Source organism: Dermacentor variabilis, chromosome 1 (genome assembly GCF_050947875.1).
Source record: "Dermacentor variabilis isolate Ectoservices chromosome 1, ASM5094787v1, whole genome shotgun sequence".
Lineage (NCBI taxonomy): Eukaryota > Metazoa > Arthropoda > Arachnida > Ixodida > Ixodidae > Dermacentor > Dermacentor variabilis.
Genome location: NC_134568.1, coordinates 117,357,067 through 117,375,349, shown reverse-complemented (window position 1 = coordinate 117,375,349; position 18,283 = coordinate 117,357,067). Strand labels below are relative to the sequence as shown.

General features: G+C 44.7%; 3 protein-coding genes across 5 annotated transcripts in view; 2 read left to right on the top strand and 1 right to left on the bottom strand.

Annotated features, from left to right (window-relative positions):
* LOC142583367 (annexin-B12-like) overlaps positions 1-18,283 on the top strand; it is a 69,860-nt gene that overhangs the window by 48,491 nt on the left and 3,086 nt on the right. For all 3 annotated transcript variants that reach the window (XM_075693802.1, XM_075693805.1, XM_075693808.1), the window contains one exon: positions 60-182. In XM_075693802.1, coding sequence (XP_075549917.1) covers positions 60-182 — 123 coding nt within the window. The remainder of the gene's footprint in view (positions 1-59; positions 183-18,283) is intronic.
* Positions 2,792-5,819, top strand: LOC142583386 (uncharacterized). The gene is made up of 5 exons (XM_075693827.1): positions 2,792-3,016; positions 3,084-3,177; positions 3,261-3,496; positions 3,634-3,867; positions 5,232-5,819. Exons 2-5 carry the CDS (start codon positions 3,134-3,136, stop codon positions 5,561-5,563), a joined length of 846 nt encoding a protein of 281 aa, XP_075549942.1. The 5' UTR covers positions 2,792-3,016; positions 3,084-3,133; the 3' UTR covers positions 5,564-5,819.
* On the bottom strand, positions 8,893-15,282 carry LOC142583380 (uncharacterized). Its single transcript, XM_075693816.1, has 3 exons — positions 14,703-15,282; positions 13,420-13,627; positions 8,893-11,663 (listed from the first exon to the last, which is right to left on the bottom strand). Exons 1-3 carry the CDS (start codon positions 15,231-15,233, stop codon positions 11,272-11,274), a joined length of 1,131 nt encoding a protein of 376 aa, XP_075549931.1. The 5' UTR covers positions 15,234-15,282; the 3' UTR covers positions 8,893-11,271.

Genomic DNA, 18,283 nt, shown 5'->3' with positions numbered 1-18,283 from the left:
GCTAAAGTTAGCTTCACAGTTCCTTCACTCTTATTTGTAATTCTCACTGAATCGTGCAGGGAGCTGGAACTGATGACAAGACCTTGATTCGCATTGTTGTAAGCCGCTGTGAGTCTGACTTGGCTATCGTCAAGCAGGAATACCAGAGAGCTTATGGCAAGAGCCTTGAAGATGCTATCAAGGTAAGGTGCTGCAGCTGATTTGAAATTAAATTGTCTGGAAAGGAGACGGTGGAGCTAAGGCAGTTTTCACCCATGCTAATGCATTTTAGCACTGCTTGTGCTTGACATTGTCATAAGTGTAGAAAACTCGTCAAGGATTGAAAACAGAAATATACAGCTTGGGCAGATGTGTCTCAACTGATTGATTACCTTCAAATGGGAGAAAGATATTTTCTTGGGCTTTGAAGAATGGGGGTTGCTTTTGTCACCTGCTTCTTGCTTTTCATGCTCTTAAGGCCACAGGAGTGGCATGCAACTCCTAGGGCCATATTACCTAAGTATTATTTTCCTTTGATTCTATTTATTTTTTCATGACCTGTTGCAGTGAGTGGCTGATACTGATAAGAGAGACCTGGCGTCATGCCACCCACTGACAGAGAACAAAAAGAATGGAGAATGAGGAGAATCCTTGCATAATATGGGCTCCTATTTGTTTTGTAGTGATTTCTCCCGTCTTTCTTTTTTTTCATTGGCCAGTGGTAAAAGTGAGCAGTCCATTCAAAGGAGGTAATGGATAATGGGTTAACTTGCCATGCCTTGCCTGCCATGGTTGCTTAGTGGCTATGGTGTTCGGCTGCTAAGCATGAGGGCATGGGATAAAATCCCGGCCACAGTGGCCTCATTTCGATGGGGGCGAAGTGCGAAAATACCCGTGTGCTTAGATTTAGGTACACAGTGGAGAACCCCAGGTGGTCCAAATTTCCGGAGTCCCCACTATAGGGTGCCTTATAATCAGATCGTGGTTCTGTCATATAAAACTCTGTAATTTAAAATTTTTCTTAAGCCTTTAACCGTGTCATACCTACTATAATTTCACACTGATTTCTTGGATCTGAAGAACAAATTGTTTTTCGAGGAGTATCTCCCTTTTTTTATTCTTACTAGATTTGAAAATCATTCTATTCAGAGCTTTTTATGTAGATTTCAAATATGTCATTAGTTATTGTGTAGCTGCTACATTCTTTAGTTATATCCTACACAACGGCAAAGTATAGTGATCTTAGTGGGCACTTTTTTTGTGCAGAAAATTTTCACAAAAAAGTGTTGTGCTGTAGCTTATTTAGCTTGTTGTAGACCTCAAAGTGCCAATATCTATCCAAACAGCATGTACAAACAATTACTGGAACTATGCAAGAAAAATTAGGATGCCTTAGCAAATTTTTTAGCAATTTCAAGTAGATATCGGCACTCTACATATCTTGAGTATGTATGTATGCCAAATTCGTTAGTATAGGACAATTATAAGCGCATATGGTTATTCTCATTGAATTATGAAAAAAAATTTTAAGTGTACTAATATTGTTGTGCATAATTCTACTAATTGTACATGCTGTTTGGATAGATATGGGCACTTTGTGTCCTGAGGCTATAGCGCAATGCTTTTTGTTAAAGTTGTATGCACAAGAAAGTGCCTGCCAAAGATCACTGTATTTTGCTGTTTGTGTAGGACCGAGCTCATGAAATGTAACAGCTAGACAAGAATTAATGGCATATTCAAAATCTGCTTGGAGAATTCTCTGATTGGCTCAATTTTCAAACCTTTAGTACAAATAATAATAAAAGAACATTTCTTTATTATTAAGGGAAGAAAATTTCTATTGCAAAACAGCAACTGACAAGATTGTTAGTGCACATTTTGCTTGTTCTGCCACTGCAGTGCGATAATATACCCGGTGTGTTTTTTTTTTTTTTTTTTTTGTGGACTACATTCAGCGGCCGATTATTCGGATACGAATAATTCTGGCATGCTTAATTTTTGGGAGAGGCCCGTGGCTATGAAGTAAAATATACAGGAGCGCTGGCTCACCAATCTTTCAATGCATTTGGAGTGGCCAACTAACGTCCCAGTGATAACAGGTGCCTTCCATGGTACTCTCTGCCTCCGCTCACCTCCTTTCTTCTTTGTGGCTTTCGAAGGTACTCTCCTCCTTTGTTCCTTCCCGATATGTCAGCGCCAAATATTTGCACCATGTGGCGGTGAAGTTGACAAATGAGTGTGTTGAAACCCTTTCAGCTATCAAATAAGTGGTCTGATGGCACACTTGCGCTGTATTATTTTGGCATGTTTTTTTATTGCGACTGCAACGTGTATACGATCAGCCAATTTTCAAGAGTGGAAAGGTATTGTTGCCAAAGTTACCCATCGCTGTTACATGCTGGAAATTGAGGTCCATGAACGCAGACAACATAAAGTATGCTCAAGTAAGCAAAGCTATACACCAGATTTTGTCTCACTGATGTACTGAATGCACACAGACATGAGGCAGTTTGCAGCTTTTAATTTGTTATTTAAAAAATGGAACTCTAGTGAAAGCATATCAGTGTAAAAAAAAATCTTCACTACAAACGGTCACTACCATGACACTGGCTCTTACAGTAGAAAATTTGTATGCATTTAAAAGCAATGAAATATCCCGCGAACTTCGGCAGGGGACAAGCGGTAGCACGCGCATACACAATGCTGCACTGGCAACAGTGGAAATGCCTGAATAGACAGTTTTAGTATAGCGTACGCTATTCCATTGCGGACGCTAAAAAATAGCGGGTCGTCACTGCGCATGCGCCGTACGCTAAACGAAATAGCGGGCATAGCGGGCGTACGCAACGCAAACGAGTTAGCGTTCTCGGTTTTGCGGGGTTAGCGGAGTGGTCTCGCGAAGTCTCGCCAAGGTGAGAGCGTGCATTTCAACATGGCTCCTCACAGTGCGAGCAACGTTTTGATCATGAGCGCAGCGGCCAAAAGCAATCCTCGCGTGCGCTTTTCGTCTGCTGACGACATCGAGCTGCTGCGCGAGGTAAGGGAGACCTGTCCTTTCGGGGATCAGAACGGATGGGCCCTGATCGCAGCTGTTTTGAATGCAGCAACCGGCAAAACATTCACAGCACGCAACGTCCGCGAACGTGCGGAACTGATGCTTTGGCGCTACTCATCGAACGACCGGAAAAACCTCCGCAAGTGAGTTGATTTGTTCATTAGGTGAGGTATACTAATATGAATCTTAAACTGCAAGTGTAAAAATGTTATTCATGACCTTACAGATCCGGCACAGAGGAAGAGTACAGTGAGAAGGAGCAGCTTCTGCACGAGATCATTGAAAAAATGAAAAATGAAGGCTTAACGATTAGGGCACCGCGGCGTTCAAATAACGGTGCGGTACCACAGCCGGCTCGTGGGCGCCTCACGTCGACGCAAGAAGCGGCACGACGCTCTGCAGCGACAGCGAGAGACGCTGCCGCCGAAGCTTACACGTTGGAGGACGATTGGGACAACACGGGTACGTAGTAGAGACTGGATGTTGCCGTGAGGAATCGGGATGGCATTTTCTACTACAGCGTATATAATTTTGCACTGAACATGCAATTCATTTGTTTTTAATTTGCATTGTTGTGTACTTACAAACATGACTTGCAGCTGTGAGCGAGACGCCATCACAGTTGTTGAACAACATGATAAACGGTGACGACAACGCCTCGGCTGAACAACAGCAGTGCTCGCAATTTCCAAGCACAGCGAGCACAGAGAGTACAGCGCCTGCTGCATCGGCAATCTCGTTACGCGATGATCAAGGGGCATCAGCTGCACCGAGTGGCAGCATTTCTGACTGTGCTTCGCCCAGAACGACAGCACGAAGCGAGCTACAGCGTGGCAAGTACCATCACCATTATCTCACAATTTTCAGTGAAAAAATAAGTGTATATAACTGCAGAATTCCACTTATGTGCCGATTCTATAGTTGTTTTCCGAGCAACAATAATGTTGCACAATAAGTTCAGTGTTGTTATTGTGCCTGACATACGATACTCACCAGGGGTAGTAGCTAATGCTGAACTTATTTGAGTGTCAGTTCCCTCATGTTTTTACCCAACACAACCGTGAAAATACAGTAAACTCTCGATAACTGGAACCTCAAGGGTCCAGAGAAGTATGTTCGGATAAAAAGGGATTCCATTTACTGAAGGAGGTGTGCAGAAGTGCAGCACTATGTCATACACACTCTTACTAATGTTAGACATTATAAGAATAAAGAAATGAATGTAGCAGCTAGCTTGTCCCATGGTTTAAGCGCAGCAAGAGACTTCTGGATTGTCCAGGGTTCACTCATTTTCATTTAAAGGAGACATCGGCAACGTATCAAAGCAAAAACATTGCTCTTACTGCTTGAGTCGTTAGCTGAATTATCGTGAAGTCATGCTGTTGAAGTCTAAATTATCAAACAGTGCGCTGTAAGGTGGCCGAATTTTCAGTTCTTACTCTGGCCATCTATGGGGCATGTGGCTGTATCACGAAGCTCTCTGGACTGCACATGCTATGCACTATTATATTTTTGTTTGCTTGAGTCTTAAGGATGGCCCTCTATGTAGGAGATAGGTGTCACAAAAATAAAAACCAAATTATGGCTTTTCCTGACAAATTTACTTTAAACCTTGCTTCTGTTCCGTTAACTGAAAGTTGCACAAATGTTGGTTCCAATTTACCCGTGTTCTCGAATTGTCCAAATAAAAACTAACCAATATAAAGGCTGCTGTTCTGTGTAAGCGGCAATTGCGTTTAAGCAATTTCCATTTAACGAGATTCCACTGTAATTGTATACTTCATTATTCAGAAATTATGATTACACATTATAAAAAATAGTCACAACAGCATATGAAGTTCTTGACTGTCACAAAAGGCAGATGTGCTAATAATTATAGATGTAATGGTATTTTAATATACCTCAGTCATTTTCTGCTAACCTGTATGCATGGAGGCAGATCTTCTGCACTACATAATTTAGACTTTGAAACGTTTATTTCAACTGCCTTGATGCACCCAACTTTAGACTATTTCTAGGGCTTTCCATCTTTCTGCTCGGTAACCAAATGCTTGTGTGTAGCCTAGCACAATCACGATTACTCACACAAAAGAATCATTACACATTTAAATTATGCGATAAAGTATTTTCTTGATTGTGCTAGGATGATGGCATAGTTGTTGCAAGCTTAACTCTTTGCGACTACTTTTGTTTGCAGGAAAGAGGAAGCAAGAACAAGCAGATTATGATTTCCTTGAAAAGCGTATGAAACATGAAATGGAAATGAAAGACAAAGAGTTTGTGCTCGAGACAAAGCGCATCGCCCTGGAAGAAAGCCGCCTATCGTGGGAGAGGGAGCGGGCACTGCTAGACGCCCGTTTAAAAGAAGCTGAGCTGGAGCAGAGGAAGGAGCAATTGCTACAGTTGAATCTAATGCAAGAAGAGATGAGGAAGGAGCGAGCAGAAGAACGCCGCTTTAATGCAGCACAACAGCAAGCTGTACTTGGCGTACTTGAAAATATTGTGACAAAGTTAAATAACATAGGCTAAACATAGCAAAACATGTACTATCGCGCTCAGTACGATGCGAGTTACAATGCAAAAGCTTATGAGAAGCCAACAAACAAAAACACCAAGGACAACACAATTTCCCCTGTGTTGTCCTTGGTGTCTTTGTTTGTTGGCTTCTTATGATACGATTAATAGAAATTGCGCCCCTTCGTTAACCCACTTCGTTCAACGGAAAAGCCTTGTAGCTTATACTGAACTGTAATTTCTGGTAATAAAAATGTTTTGATTTTTCTAACACCGCACCACTGTCCGTGTTTTGGGCACATTTGCTGGCTAGGTTTGAAAGCAGCACACACACAGACATGTGGAAATGTGAATGGTGCTCCGAATACTGAAACTGTCATTTCACTTTGACATATTTTATTTCCATATTGCACATAGTACACCTTCAGGCATGTCTAAAAAAGAGATCGGGGTAGAGGTACAACAATCATTCTCATCATGTGAAGACAAACATTAGCTGCAGTTGTAACAATGCACCAGGCACACATAACAAATACATGTATGTACTCTATTTAACATTTCGTGAAACACAAGAAACTTAACAGTAATACGGACTCTGATAACGGAAATCGTATGTTAAGAAAACTTCTACAATGTAACTTCGTGTGCTAAAACAAGGACAATGTACAAAGTTTCAAACATGGCACCATTGCAAGAAAATATATAACAAAAACAAGGATTTGCCATAGAGAGGTTATAAGGTTTGTCACTTTCACATGACTTCCATGGCACAAAGACCTATGTGTGTACAAGGGGATATGGGACAAAACAAACATGGCATGGATTGAGCGCAGATCACAAAAGAATCTTGTGCGTATTCTTCTCGATAGCGGCAGGCAGTGCACCTTAATTCAAGGAGATCTCTCGAAGGACCTCACGTGCCCAGTTATCGGAAAAGAGGAACTATCTCTTGTTACGTTCGGCCACTCGAAGCCCCGCCAGGTCATGCGCAGTCGTCGGGTAGCTTTAGCTCTTCAAGGCCAACACAGTGACATTGCGGTACCCGTTGGGGCTCTGGAAGTAAATAGTCTTGCAGCTTCTGTGCGAGAATAAATATGACGTTGCGGACAACTTTCACCCTGACACATGGCAGCCGCATGAAATAAGCATTTTACTTGGTTCTGGTGTTTACTGCAAGGTAGCCACTGGAAAGTTCGATCATTTGACTAGTGATCTAACAGCCTTGGAAACCAAGTTCGGAGGGACCATGCAACAAATCGTAAAACTCAAAGGAAGTTCAACGAGTGCTCTGTTTCTGCAAGGCTTGTATTCCTGACTGCAACCTGTCCGCGATGTTGTGTCTTGACATCATTGTAATTGACACGCCTACTGTGGAAGATGGCAAGGTTCACCCAGAACAAGATATCTGAAGACATCATCACAAGGTCTGATGTGCTCTACCAGGTACCGCTAGGAATGATACAAGCTCCAGGTATAGTTAAGCTACAGGCAGCGATAATCGAAGGTTAGCCGAGCGCCGTCTGCAAGCCCAACCCAATAAGTTTCGACAACAGTTTGAACTGAAGCAGTACCACATGGCAATCAGAGCATATTGTTACATGTGGAAAAACACAGATGAAAGAGGCTATATACAGGGTATTTACACTGGAGCCAGGCCGACACTCGCCCGCGCCAAGGGCACAGACCCACTTTGTCGTCATTCTCACGGCGGCTTGTCCCTTGAGTATCTCCCGATAATATCGTAATACTACCCCCTGGCAGCAAAAGCACCGTCAAGGTGCTGTTAAATATCCAAGGCACGTGGACAGTTGTAGGGTTTCAGTCGGGTGACGTGGACAATGTCACTGGTTGTCACAGCGGAGGACGTAGTGGGCGTGGCTAGAGCGATTCCGTAGGTGACATCGGTTACTTGGCGAAGCACGCAATATGGGCCTGTGTAGCAGGAAAGCAGTTTTTCACAAAGGCCAACTTTACGCGATGGTGACCAAAGCAACACGAGGGTGCCGGGCACAAAATGGACATCACAGTGACGGAGGTCGTAGCGTTGCTTTTGTTTGCCTTGAGAGACTTTTAGATGAGTGCGCACAAGTTGGCGAGCATGGTCACCATGGGCGATAGCATCACGGGCATAAGCGCTAGTTGAAGCTGTGGTGGACGGAATCACAGTGTCCAGTTGTAGCATTGGTTCATGGCCATACAAGAGGTAGAAAGGCGAAATGCCAGCAGTTTCGAGACGGGAAGAGTTATACGCAAATGTAATGTAAGGTAGAGCCTGGTCCCAGTCACGGTGGTCGTCTGAAATGTATTTAGATAGCACGTCTGTAAGGGTGTGGTTCAAACGCTCAGTGAGGCCATTCATTTGAGGATGGTAGGAGGTGGTAAATTTATGCTGTATTAAGCAGGCACGCATGATGTCGTCAATGACTTTGGCCACGGTCTGTAAGCAATTGACGCGGAGCACCATGCATCAAAATGATATCATGTAGGAGGAAGCCCGCAACATCAGTTGCACAACTGGTCGGAAGAGCACTAGTTACGGCATAGCGGGTCGCGTAGTCCGTCGCGACTGCAACCCACTTGTTTCCTGATGTAGATTCTGGAAATGGGCCGAGAAGGTCCAAGCTGACACGATGGAAGGGCTCGGCAGGGATGTCGAGCAGCTGCAGGTAACCAGCGGGGAGCTAGGAAGGCTTCTTGCATCGTTGGCAAAGTTCACAAGCGGCGACATAACATCGTACGGAACGGGCAAGGCCCGGCCAGAAAACACGGCGACGTACGCGGTCATAGGTTCGAGATACGCCGTGGTGTCCTGCTGTTGGTGCGTCGTGGAACTCTTCTAGAATGGTTGAGCGGAGGTGTTTAGGTATGACAAGTAGGAACTCAGAGCCGTCCAGATGAAGGTTACGACGGTACAGAGTACCGTCGCAGAGGACGAAAAGGCATAGAGTGGCGGTGTTCAAAACAGTCGATGAGTGCTCTGATGTAAGCGTCACGACGTTGCTTTTCGGCGAAATGAAGCAGCTACGACACAGAATACACAAGCAGCACTGGTAATATTGGAGGAGTCAGGGTCGTCAACAGGGTAACGCGACAAGCTATCAGTGTCTTGGTGCAGGTGGCCAGACTTGTAGACCACAGAATATGAAAATCCTTGTAGCCTCAAAGCCCACCGACCAAGCCGGCCTGTAGGATCCTTTAGTGATGAGAGCCAGCAGAGAGCATGATGGTCAGTAACTACGGAAAAAGGGCGACCGTAAAGGTAAGGACGGAACTTCGCAACCGCCCAGACTACAGCAAGGCACACTCGTTCCGTAATGGAATAGTTGCCCTCCGAAGGTGTGAGCAGGCATAAGCAGTAACGCGATCCTGGCCACACTGACGCTGGGCTAAGACAGCGCCTACGCCTTGACCGCTCGCATCTGTATGCAATTCTGTAAGGGCATCAGCGTCGAAGTGGGCGAGAATGGGCGGTGAAGAGAGAAGAGTGACGAGACGAGAGAAGGCGGCGGCTTCTGCAGTACCCCACGAGAATTGTACGCCTTTCCTCAAAAATTAGTGAGGGGTCTAACAATTGCCGCAAAATCTTGAACAAAACGACGAAAGTACGAGCATAGCCCGACAGAACTTCGAACGTCTGCGGCTGTCTTCGGAACCGGAAAGTCTCGGACAGCGCGAGTTTTGTCAGGATCAGACTGTACTCCGGAAGCGTCAACGAGGTGGCCCAGAACAGTAATTTGGGAGCGACCGAGACAACATTTGGACGAGCTAAGTTGCAGCTTTGCCTTTCGAAATACATCAAGTATAGCTGTTAGACGCTCAAGGTGAGTGTCGAACGTGGGCGAGAAGACGATGACATCGTTGAGGTAGCAGAGACATGTGGACCATTTGAAACTACGGAGCAAGGAGTCCATCATACACTCATAGGTGGCAGGGGCGTTGCATAATCCAAACGGCATTACTTTAAATTGGTATAGGCTATCATGTGTGATGAACACGGTTTTTTCTCTTTCCATATCGTCAACAGCAATCTGCCAGTATCAAGAACGAAGAGCTTGTTCAGTCATCGTCGGAAGGCAGCACTCATAATAGAAAGATGTGCACCTGTATCGATGAGTGCTGTGACAGGATAGCCATCAATGTCAACGTCAAGAAGGTTTTGGTTCGTGTGTAACGTGAGCAGAGGATTTGAGAACAGGGTGGACAACGCAGCTTCACCTCCAGAAGCTGCAGTGCCTAGTTTTCTGGCTGGATCCGGGAGGCGATAGGCGACGGAGAGAAGCGACGGGGTTGGGGCGAACAAGACTGATGGTGTCGAGGTGAGGGAGAGCGGCTGTAGCGAAGGTTCGGGGCAGGAGCATCAGCGGCAATGGGTTCATGGCGGGTGGCATAGGGAACAGAAGGTCCAAAGGGGCGGGAATGAGCAGCGGTGTATATCCGAGGAGGTGGTGGCCATCGGTTGCGGCAATTACAAGTGACGTGGCCGATGCGACAGCAGTGGAAGCAGATCGGCCTGTCATCAGGGATATGCCATTCGGAAGGGTTGCTAGAGAACTGGGGAACCGTGGGTGGAGACGACGAACACCCAGAGTTGAGACCCATGTTCTCGAATTCCTGTCTGACGACGGCCTGAATGAGCGCAATTGTGGTTGCTGGTGGATCGGGAGGCATCGCGGAGAAAGCTGGAAAACAAACGGCCTCGAGCTCGTGGCGAACAATACGGGTTACGTCGTCACAGGGGGTGGTCTGACGCGGTCGACCCTCACATGTCAACGTAGCAGCAGTGTTGGGTAGCCGCGTGATATGATGTGTGATACGGCAGCTCTTAGCTTGTTCAAGGTGACGGCATTCTTTGATGATGGCGTTGATAGTCGAGACGTGGCCGAAAACAAGCAAATTGAAAGCATTGTCGGCGATGCCTTTTAGCACATGCGACACTTTATCTGCTTCAGACATCGTATCATCAGCTTTGCGGCAGAGAGCCAAGACGTCGAGGATGTATGAAACGTACGGCTCTGTAGATGTCTGAACACGAGACGCAAGAGCCTTTCTCGCGGCAGCCTTGCGCCCAATGGGGTCGCCGAACAGTTCCCTGAGCTTTTCTTTGAAACTGTCCCAACTGTTTATCTCGTCATGGGGTGCCGCCGAGATAAAAGATGACATTGGCGAGCATGATTGTGGAGATCATTGCAGAAAGGCAGCGACGGAAAGAAGAGAAGAGAAAGAAAAAAATAAATAGTACGAGCAATACAATAAAAAGATAGTGTTTGGACTGGGCCTCGGGTGTTCATGACGCGACAGCTATTGCACTGAACTGAACCATGCACATGTTCAAGGAATAAAGAAATAAATGCAAAGTAATACACTGCAGTACAGACAAAGCAAAGTTGAGGCGTCTATAAAATGCAGTAAGGGTAAAACAGGGAAGCAAAAACCTAGTAGTAATATAAAAAAGCACTGCAGTATGGAATGAAAGGCACTGAACGCAACAAGTGGTCTTCACTTAAAAGCAAGAATTAAACAGGAAGAATGTGTTGCTATTGCACTAAATTGAACCAGGCACATGTTCAAAGAATAAAGAAATAAATGCAAAATAACACACTGTAGTAGACACAAAGCAACATTGCATAACATTACCAAGAAGAAAAAACGCTGACCTGTGTTCGAATAAATACGGTAATTAGAATTGAAATTCTACTAGGAAATAACTAGGCAGTGCTCACAGTTCATGCAGGCAGCCTTAGGTATGACACCAGGTCAGGAGGGTGCAAACCAAAATAGGATGAAACCTGGCTGCCGTACATGCAAGTGTGGCAGTTAGTGAGGATTGTTGCTCCCTTGTACATCTGTGAAACTTCCTGTTTGAGGAGCTTCTGGTTTTTCTTGTAATCAAGGAAGGCAAACTGAGAAACAATTTTACCAAATCCCCACTCGACTGCCTGTCGGACCTGGCTCATTCCATAATTGAAAGCCCGTTGGGAAGCTGTGGGGAAGGCACCAGCATAAGGCTTCATCAGAAGTGGCCTCAATGGATACGCAGGGTCACCATACACCACGAAAGTCTCCGTGCCGACAAGCCTCTGAAGCTTTTCGTATGCTTGACTTTCCTGAAGTATGCCTGTAAGAAAGAGTAGCTATGCTATAAATAAGGAACAACTGAACTCCAATGCACAGTTGTAATTTCATCTGTATGTAATTAATCACAATGTAGAACAAATTGTGAAGAAAGCAGTCATTAAAAGAGCACTGGCACAAAAAATGATCTTTTCTGTTACAATAAGTAGTCAAGAACCCTGTTATCACGACACAAAACTTCATTTGCTTCAGCGTGCAGCAGTTAATTATTTAGAGCCTTGCTTATAATGACTAGTCCAAGTATGCAGCTGACATTGTGCTTCAATTCTTGCATTTTGTCCGTGGCCAGTGCAGCAAACCTCGGCAGGCACTACAAGAACTGTTGCAGCGACAGTGAGAGCATACAAGCATGACTAATAACTGAGGATGACTAGGAGAGCAACAATGAAGGGCTAGGTCGTGGGACGAGCAAGAGCTTGTACAAGGCGCATAGTGGCCAACACAAACCTGTGATGTAGTGCTGTTGTTATGCCCTGGGATGTTTACAAACCCAATTTCTTGATGAGTATGTTGTGAGGTGCTGCACATTGTGTTTTTTTGTGTGCACATAATTTAAAACTGCTTTTTTACATATGCTTTCAGCTACATTTGCTTTTAATATTCTGTAGATGTGTGTGTGTGTCAAGAGGAATCGACCTCACAAGTTATCTAGACTTCGAAATTTTGTGTCGGTACTGCTTTAAGGCATTCTCTGTAACGATGCCCAAGAACCTATGCAAAATAAACCTATACATGTACCAGCTGAGAACAAGGGCTTGCATTGTCTCATTCGTTCTTCCTTGTGTCTGTGCTTGCATGCTTGCATTTCAGTAGTAACACAAATCCGTACCCAATTGTTGTACTTACAATCGTTGGTGTCATAGCATGCACTGCTGGTAATACAACTGTCGCAGTACATGACGTGTATGGTTCGGCTAAGTAATGTTTCCCGAACAAGCCTGCTGTATGTAAAATAGACAAGGAAGTGCGTGACCCTCATGAAAACAACATAAACAAATCCACATGTGTTAGCCTCGGTGCTTCTACTGCTAAGTACTGCAGCATCTTAGAAAGGTATCCATAAGAATAAGCTAGTCAAATACATGAGGCATCAACCATTCATACAAGGGCATACATCCGTGCGAGCACTCCATCCATTTTACATTATAGGTATGTATACATTATCGTGTTTCTTTTTTTGTCTAATAATCGCTGCTTGGGAAGTCAGTGTATCGTTTATAACAGGTGATGTACCAAAACAACATTGTTGCACCTACACAAGAAGACGACGATTGGTGGCCGTGTTGAAAGGACAGAGGCAGAAGACAATGTGAACAGCAACAACTCCTTTTGCCACTCTTGAGCTCACCATTGCGACTAAAATAAATGTCTCCTGCACTCGTAACCATATACTAAATTCTTTCTAACTAGTGAGTAATTATGTCAGTCCCTTTGCATTCCACGTTCGATGCTGATTTAATTAATTTCGCCTCTGAAAAAACAGTCCTCCATTCTGGTCTCTCGGCCATCATTATCACTGAAATATATCTGCACTCTGCACTGATACTTTCAGGCACATCTAAGCATCAAGGACTGTGAAGTACAGGAAGAACAAAGTGTGTTTAAATGGCTATGTAGGAGCACCATCTTGCTGATTTCAATGTGCATTGACTAGAGCACATTCTAAATTGTTTGTTGACATATACTGAGTCAAAATAAGAGTGCACAGGCTCATGGTAGCATCCAAGAAGGCAACTTACCTGCATCATGCCGCCTGCCAGGGTATGGCCCATCCAGTTGGCATATAATTCCGTTAGGGCACATAAATGACTGATATTTTAAACAGTGCACCCTCTTGTGCCCCGAAAAGTATGCCTGTTGATTTCTCTTTGGGCGACATATGGGCCGAGCAGTACCATCCACAAATGCCCAGCAATTATGGAGAGGTGCCCCTTTACTTCTGACGGCCTGCAGCAAGGGAAAAGAAATATATAAGCAAGCTACTCTACTGAAGGTATACAAATATAACTCTTGAAATATGGCTGCTCCTATTGCATCAGAAACTGCAAATGGTCATCAATGAACAAATGCAATGTATGCCACACACAGTGATTTAGAAAGAAATGCAATGCACACCACATTGCATTAGTTGTTATTGAGAATGTTATTCTCAGTTGACTGTTAGTAGGTATAATTGGATTATTTCATGAATTTCTTTGTATGCAATTGAATACAAAAATACTTCTTGCTTGCCCATCTTGGGACATTTCTTTAGCACTTCACAGGTGCATTTAAACATTCATGTGATCACTTTAAATCTGCTCTCATAGTCCCTGATCGATAAGCTTACTTCCATAATAAAACAGAAAGCACATTTAGAGTATCTATTTTGTGGCTGTTTAGTTAGTTGCTGCTGCTATTTCACCCCATAATCATCTGCAGCTATTAATACTGGCATGAAGCACCACAGTGCGTGTACCAGGAAATTTATTCTCGGGGTTTTGGTGACAGATAAGCTTGTACACAACTTCCTATGCTGATACACATGCTCAGTATCGCCGCTCAGTGAAAGAACGACATACCGGCACAATAACTATTCACTTCCAATAAGAGAACAGATTCTAGGTATCCTCTACATCAAAGACCTTGTTCTCGCCAATCTTAGCACGACAAACTCTAATGTACTAAAGAATATGCATGCTGTGCTCACTTGCACGATAATCTATAGTGCCCAAGAAATATCCTATGTAAGCCAGCAATTATAACATTTCAGCGCTCCTTTCAACACTCAAATGCGTTTCTGCAATAATTTACACAATTACACATGAATCCTATCACTTGTTGCTATGCAAATTATTAGGTGAGTTTTAATGAAGTGTCCGAAAACGCTCTTAGTCTGTTGTTGAAAATAACGAAAATAATGCAATCACACTTCACTTTTAGCGCTTCATTAGATAAGCTTCAGCGCTACTTTATGCTGTGATGGGTAGAGGCACAAAAATCAACACTGCTTGAATATGAACTTCAGCTACGTGGTACTTACATTCGAAAAATCCTTGAGCGAAGCACGTGAAAGCCAGTGGTGATTGTTGCAATCGCTCAACAGGTAGCCAAAGGTTGCTGTGATGTGACTGATCACCTGTGACGTTACACTAGACATCACAGATGAATGCCGCCCAAAAATAGGCTCCAAATCGCACCATCGGTTGGGGTACGCCAGCCGGCGCAATGTGATGCACAAGGCTTCACAGCCAGATACCTTAACATTCTGAGCGCTGACGATCTCTTCAGGCACTCTCAGCGCAGAGAGCAGTTCTGGAATATCGTCCTTGTCAAATCGAAACTGCTGTCGAAACAAAGATTGTTCGATTTTTCCAATATCGAGCAGCCCATGACGCGAACGGTACCTCAGCAGCTCTGACTCGCGGCTGCGCCTAATTTCATTCTCCAGCTCGTCTATGGAGCGGTCCCCTTTCAGATGCCGTGGTTGCACACGCGCCAGCATGAGGTCGTCGATCTCCGCCCACGTTAGCGCAGACAGGAGGCGATGATCACTAAGAATACTTTTCGGCATGCCTAGAGTTATTCGTAGTACAGAGCACAGCGATCGCAATACAAGAAGCCGCACGCTGCGAACGAGGCCAGTAAACTCACGAACGTGCTGCTTTCGGCTATGGTACCGCTTGGCTTGGCTCGATTAAAAAAACGTAATTGTTTTTGGCGACGTCAGATGGCACTGCAAACCACGCTCAAACACGCCAGTCGCGCGTTATGCACCTCTATTCAGCCGACTTTGCGGAACGTCCAACTAAAACTGTCATGGGCGTCCGCTGCGTAGCGTACGCTATAAAATAGCGTATAGCGTACGCTATACTTGCGTACGCTATACTAAAACTGTCTAATATCTTTATAACAAACGAGTTGGTCAACAAACAAAACTTGCACTATGCCTTGCTATATGCCGCACTGCATTTCGGCTACTGCAGGTGACGCAGCTTTGGGTGCTAGTTATAAGTTTCTGTGACATATATAGTTTGTGCTGCGAAACAGTTGGCTCACTGGGACACAAGTTGGAACGCCTTGTGAGGCGAGTCGGCGCTCCTGTTTATTTTACTCCATGCCCACGGCACCTCCACTAGCCCCGAAGATCTAATGTATAAGGACGACCGACATATTTAGACTGAATAAATGGCGTTTTAAATATGTATTTGTCATTCTGTTAACAATTCAGTGGTGTTTTGTTTTGTTCTTGTTTCTTCAAGAAAATTGTCTAGTGCTGATTGGTTGACATCACTCTTTTTTACACTTCATCATTTTTGTCTGTGCTTGTAGTCTCATGGTAACCAATGCGGTCTCCTTTGAGCAGGTAGGACGACATCCTTCAAGGCTAGACCATTTGTGGGGCTGAATTCGCTAGCGCAAAAGTAGACACGGGGCACAAAAGGGCGACAAGGACAAGCGCAAACTTCCACCTGGTGTTTATTACAAAAAAGGTTATGAATATATACTCTCCCGCACTTGATCGCGATCAGTTGCACACGTGCAAGACAACATGGTTATCACAAGCAGACAAGAGCGCACCATGGCGTGGGGGAGGGCTTGAGGTGGTCTCCCACAGACAGTCCCCAGGGATACAAATTCTTTAGCAGTTAATGCTATGGACAGTTTGCTGACGCAGTTGCCTTCTGCGATAGCCACTGACTCAGTGATGAGTCTGGTGTTTTCCTGCCCCTGCCTTGCTACCATTTCTGTTTTTCCAAAGAGTGGCTGACGTTTACATTGGGAGCAATGGATCGCAAGGAAACCTTCTCTCCCTTTTTTGAACTTTCAGATTGTGCTTCTGTAGTCTCATGTTCAAGCACCTTCCCATTTGTCCCACGTAACGCTATCCGCAGGAAAGAGGTATGCTGTACGCTACTCCTTTTGAGCATTCTACGAAACCCTTTCTATGTACAATGTTGCATGATTTTGATTGTCTTCTGACAGGGCTGGTTCTTGCGCATAACTGGGATAACTTGTGGGGCGTGGAATAAATGACTGAAATTCCCACCCCTTGGCCAATTTTCTTTAGTTTGAGAGATGGCGTGGATGTATGGGATGGCTGCTAGATTCCTGCGAACAGCATCACGTGGGCCAGGAGAGGCATCACAAGATTGCAACTTCCCACGCAGCGTGTCTGACACAGAAACAATGAGGCTGCTGGGATAGCTAACAGCCTTCAAATGAGCTATCTGCGAGTTGAAACTCTCTTGTACTGAGTGGTAACATGATTTTAACAAGGCATTTTTCAAGCATGTCTAAGCAATGCTGCATTTAACCAATTTACTATGGGCTGATGCAAAAGGCAGCAAGGGTTTTTTAGCACAGCGCTCATACTTCCAACAGAAATGCTCATCTAAAAAGGACAACTTCAAATAGAGAAACCTTAAACCACCATTCTCAGGACATTCGTGCGTGAGAGTGAGAGGTTATATGCATTCACTGAACAATTTCAGTGTCTGCTGGAGGGATGAATCAAAACCAGCATCATTGCAGTCTAACAAGATGGGGTAATCATAGACAAACCGAAAACATTCTACTATATGTGTACCAGATAAAAGAGCTTCAATCTTTCTAAGTGCCCCAGAAGCAGATCACTCAGAAAGTACTCAGTACAAGAAAGTTTTAACTCGCAGATAGCTCATTTGAAGGCTGTTGGCTATCCCAGCAGCCTCATTGTTTCTGTTTCAGACACGCTGCGTGGGAAGTTGCAATCTTGTGACGCTCCTCCCGGCCCACGTGATGCTGCTCGCAGGAATCTAGCAGTCATCCTATACATCCACGCCATCTCTCATAAACTAAAGAAAATTGGCCAAGGGGTGGGAATTTCGGTTGTTTATTCCATGCCCCACAAGTTATCCCAGTTATGCACAAAAACCAGCCCTGTCAGAAGACAATCAAAATCATGCAACATTGTACATAGAAAGGGTTTCATAGATTGCTCAAGAGGAGTAGTGTACAGCATACCTCTTTCCTGCGGATAGCGTTACGTGGGACAAATGGGAAGGTGCTTGAACGTGAGACTACAGAAGCACAATCGGAAAGTTCAAAAAAGGGAGAGAAGGTTTCCTTGCGATCCATTGCTCCCAATGTAAATGTCAGCCACTCTTTGGAAAAACAGAAATGGTAGCAAGGCAGGGGCAGGAAAACACCAGACTCATCACTGAGTCAGTGGCTATCGCAGAAGGCAACTGCAACAGCAAACTGTCCATTGCATTAATTGCTAAACAATTTGCATTCCTGGGGACTGTCGGTGGGAGACTACCTTAAGCCCTCCCCCCCTTCCGCCATGGTGTGCTCTTGTCTGCTTGTGATAATCATGTTGTCTTGCACGTGTGCAACTGATCGCGATCAAGTGCGTGAGAGTATATACTCCTAACCTTTTTTGTGATAAGCACCAGTTGAAAGGTTGAGCTTGTCCTTGTCGCCCTTTCGTGCCCTGTGTCTACTTTTGCTCTAGCCACTTCAGCAATGGAATACGAACTAGCCCGGAGTCACACGCGGCTTCAGTCCATTTGTGGGACTTGCCTCTTAAGTGCACACTCGGTGTGCATGATCACGTTGTTGTCCGAATGCATGTTTCTG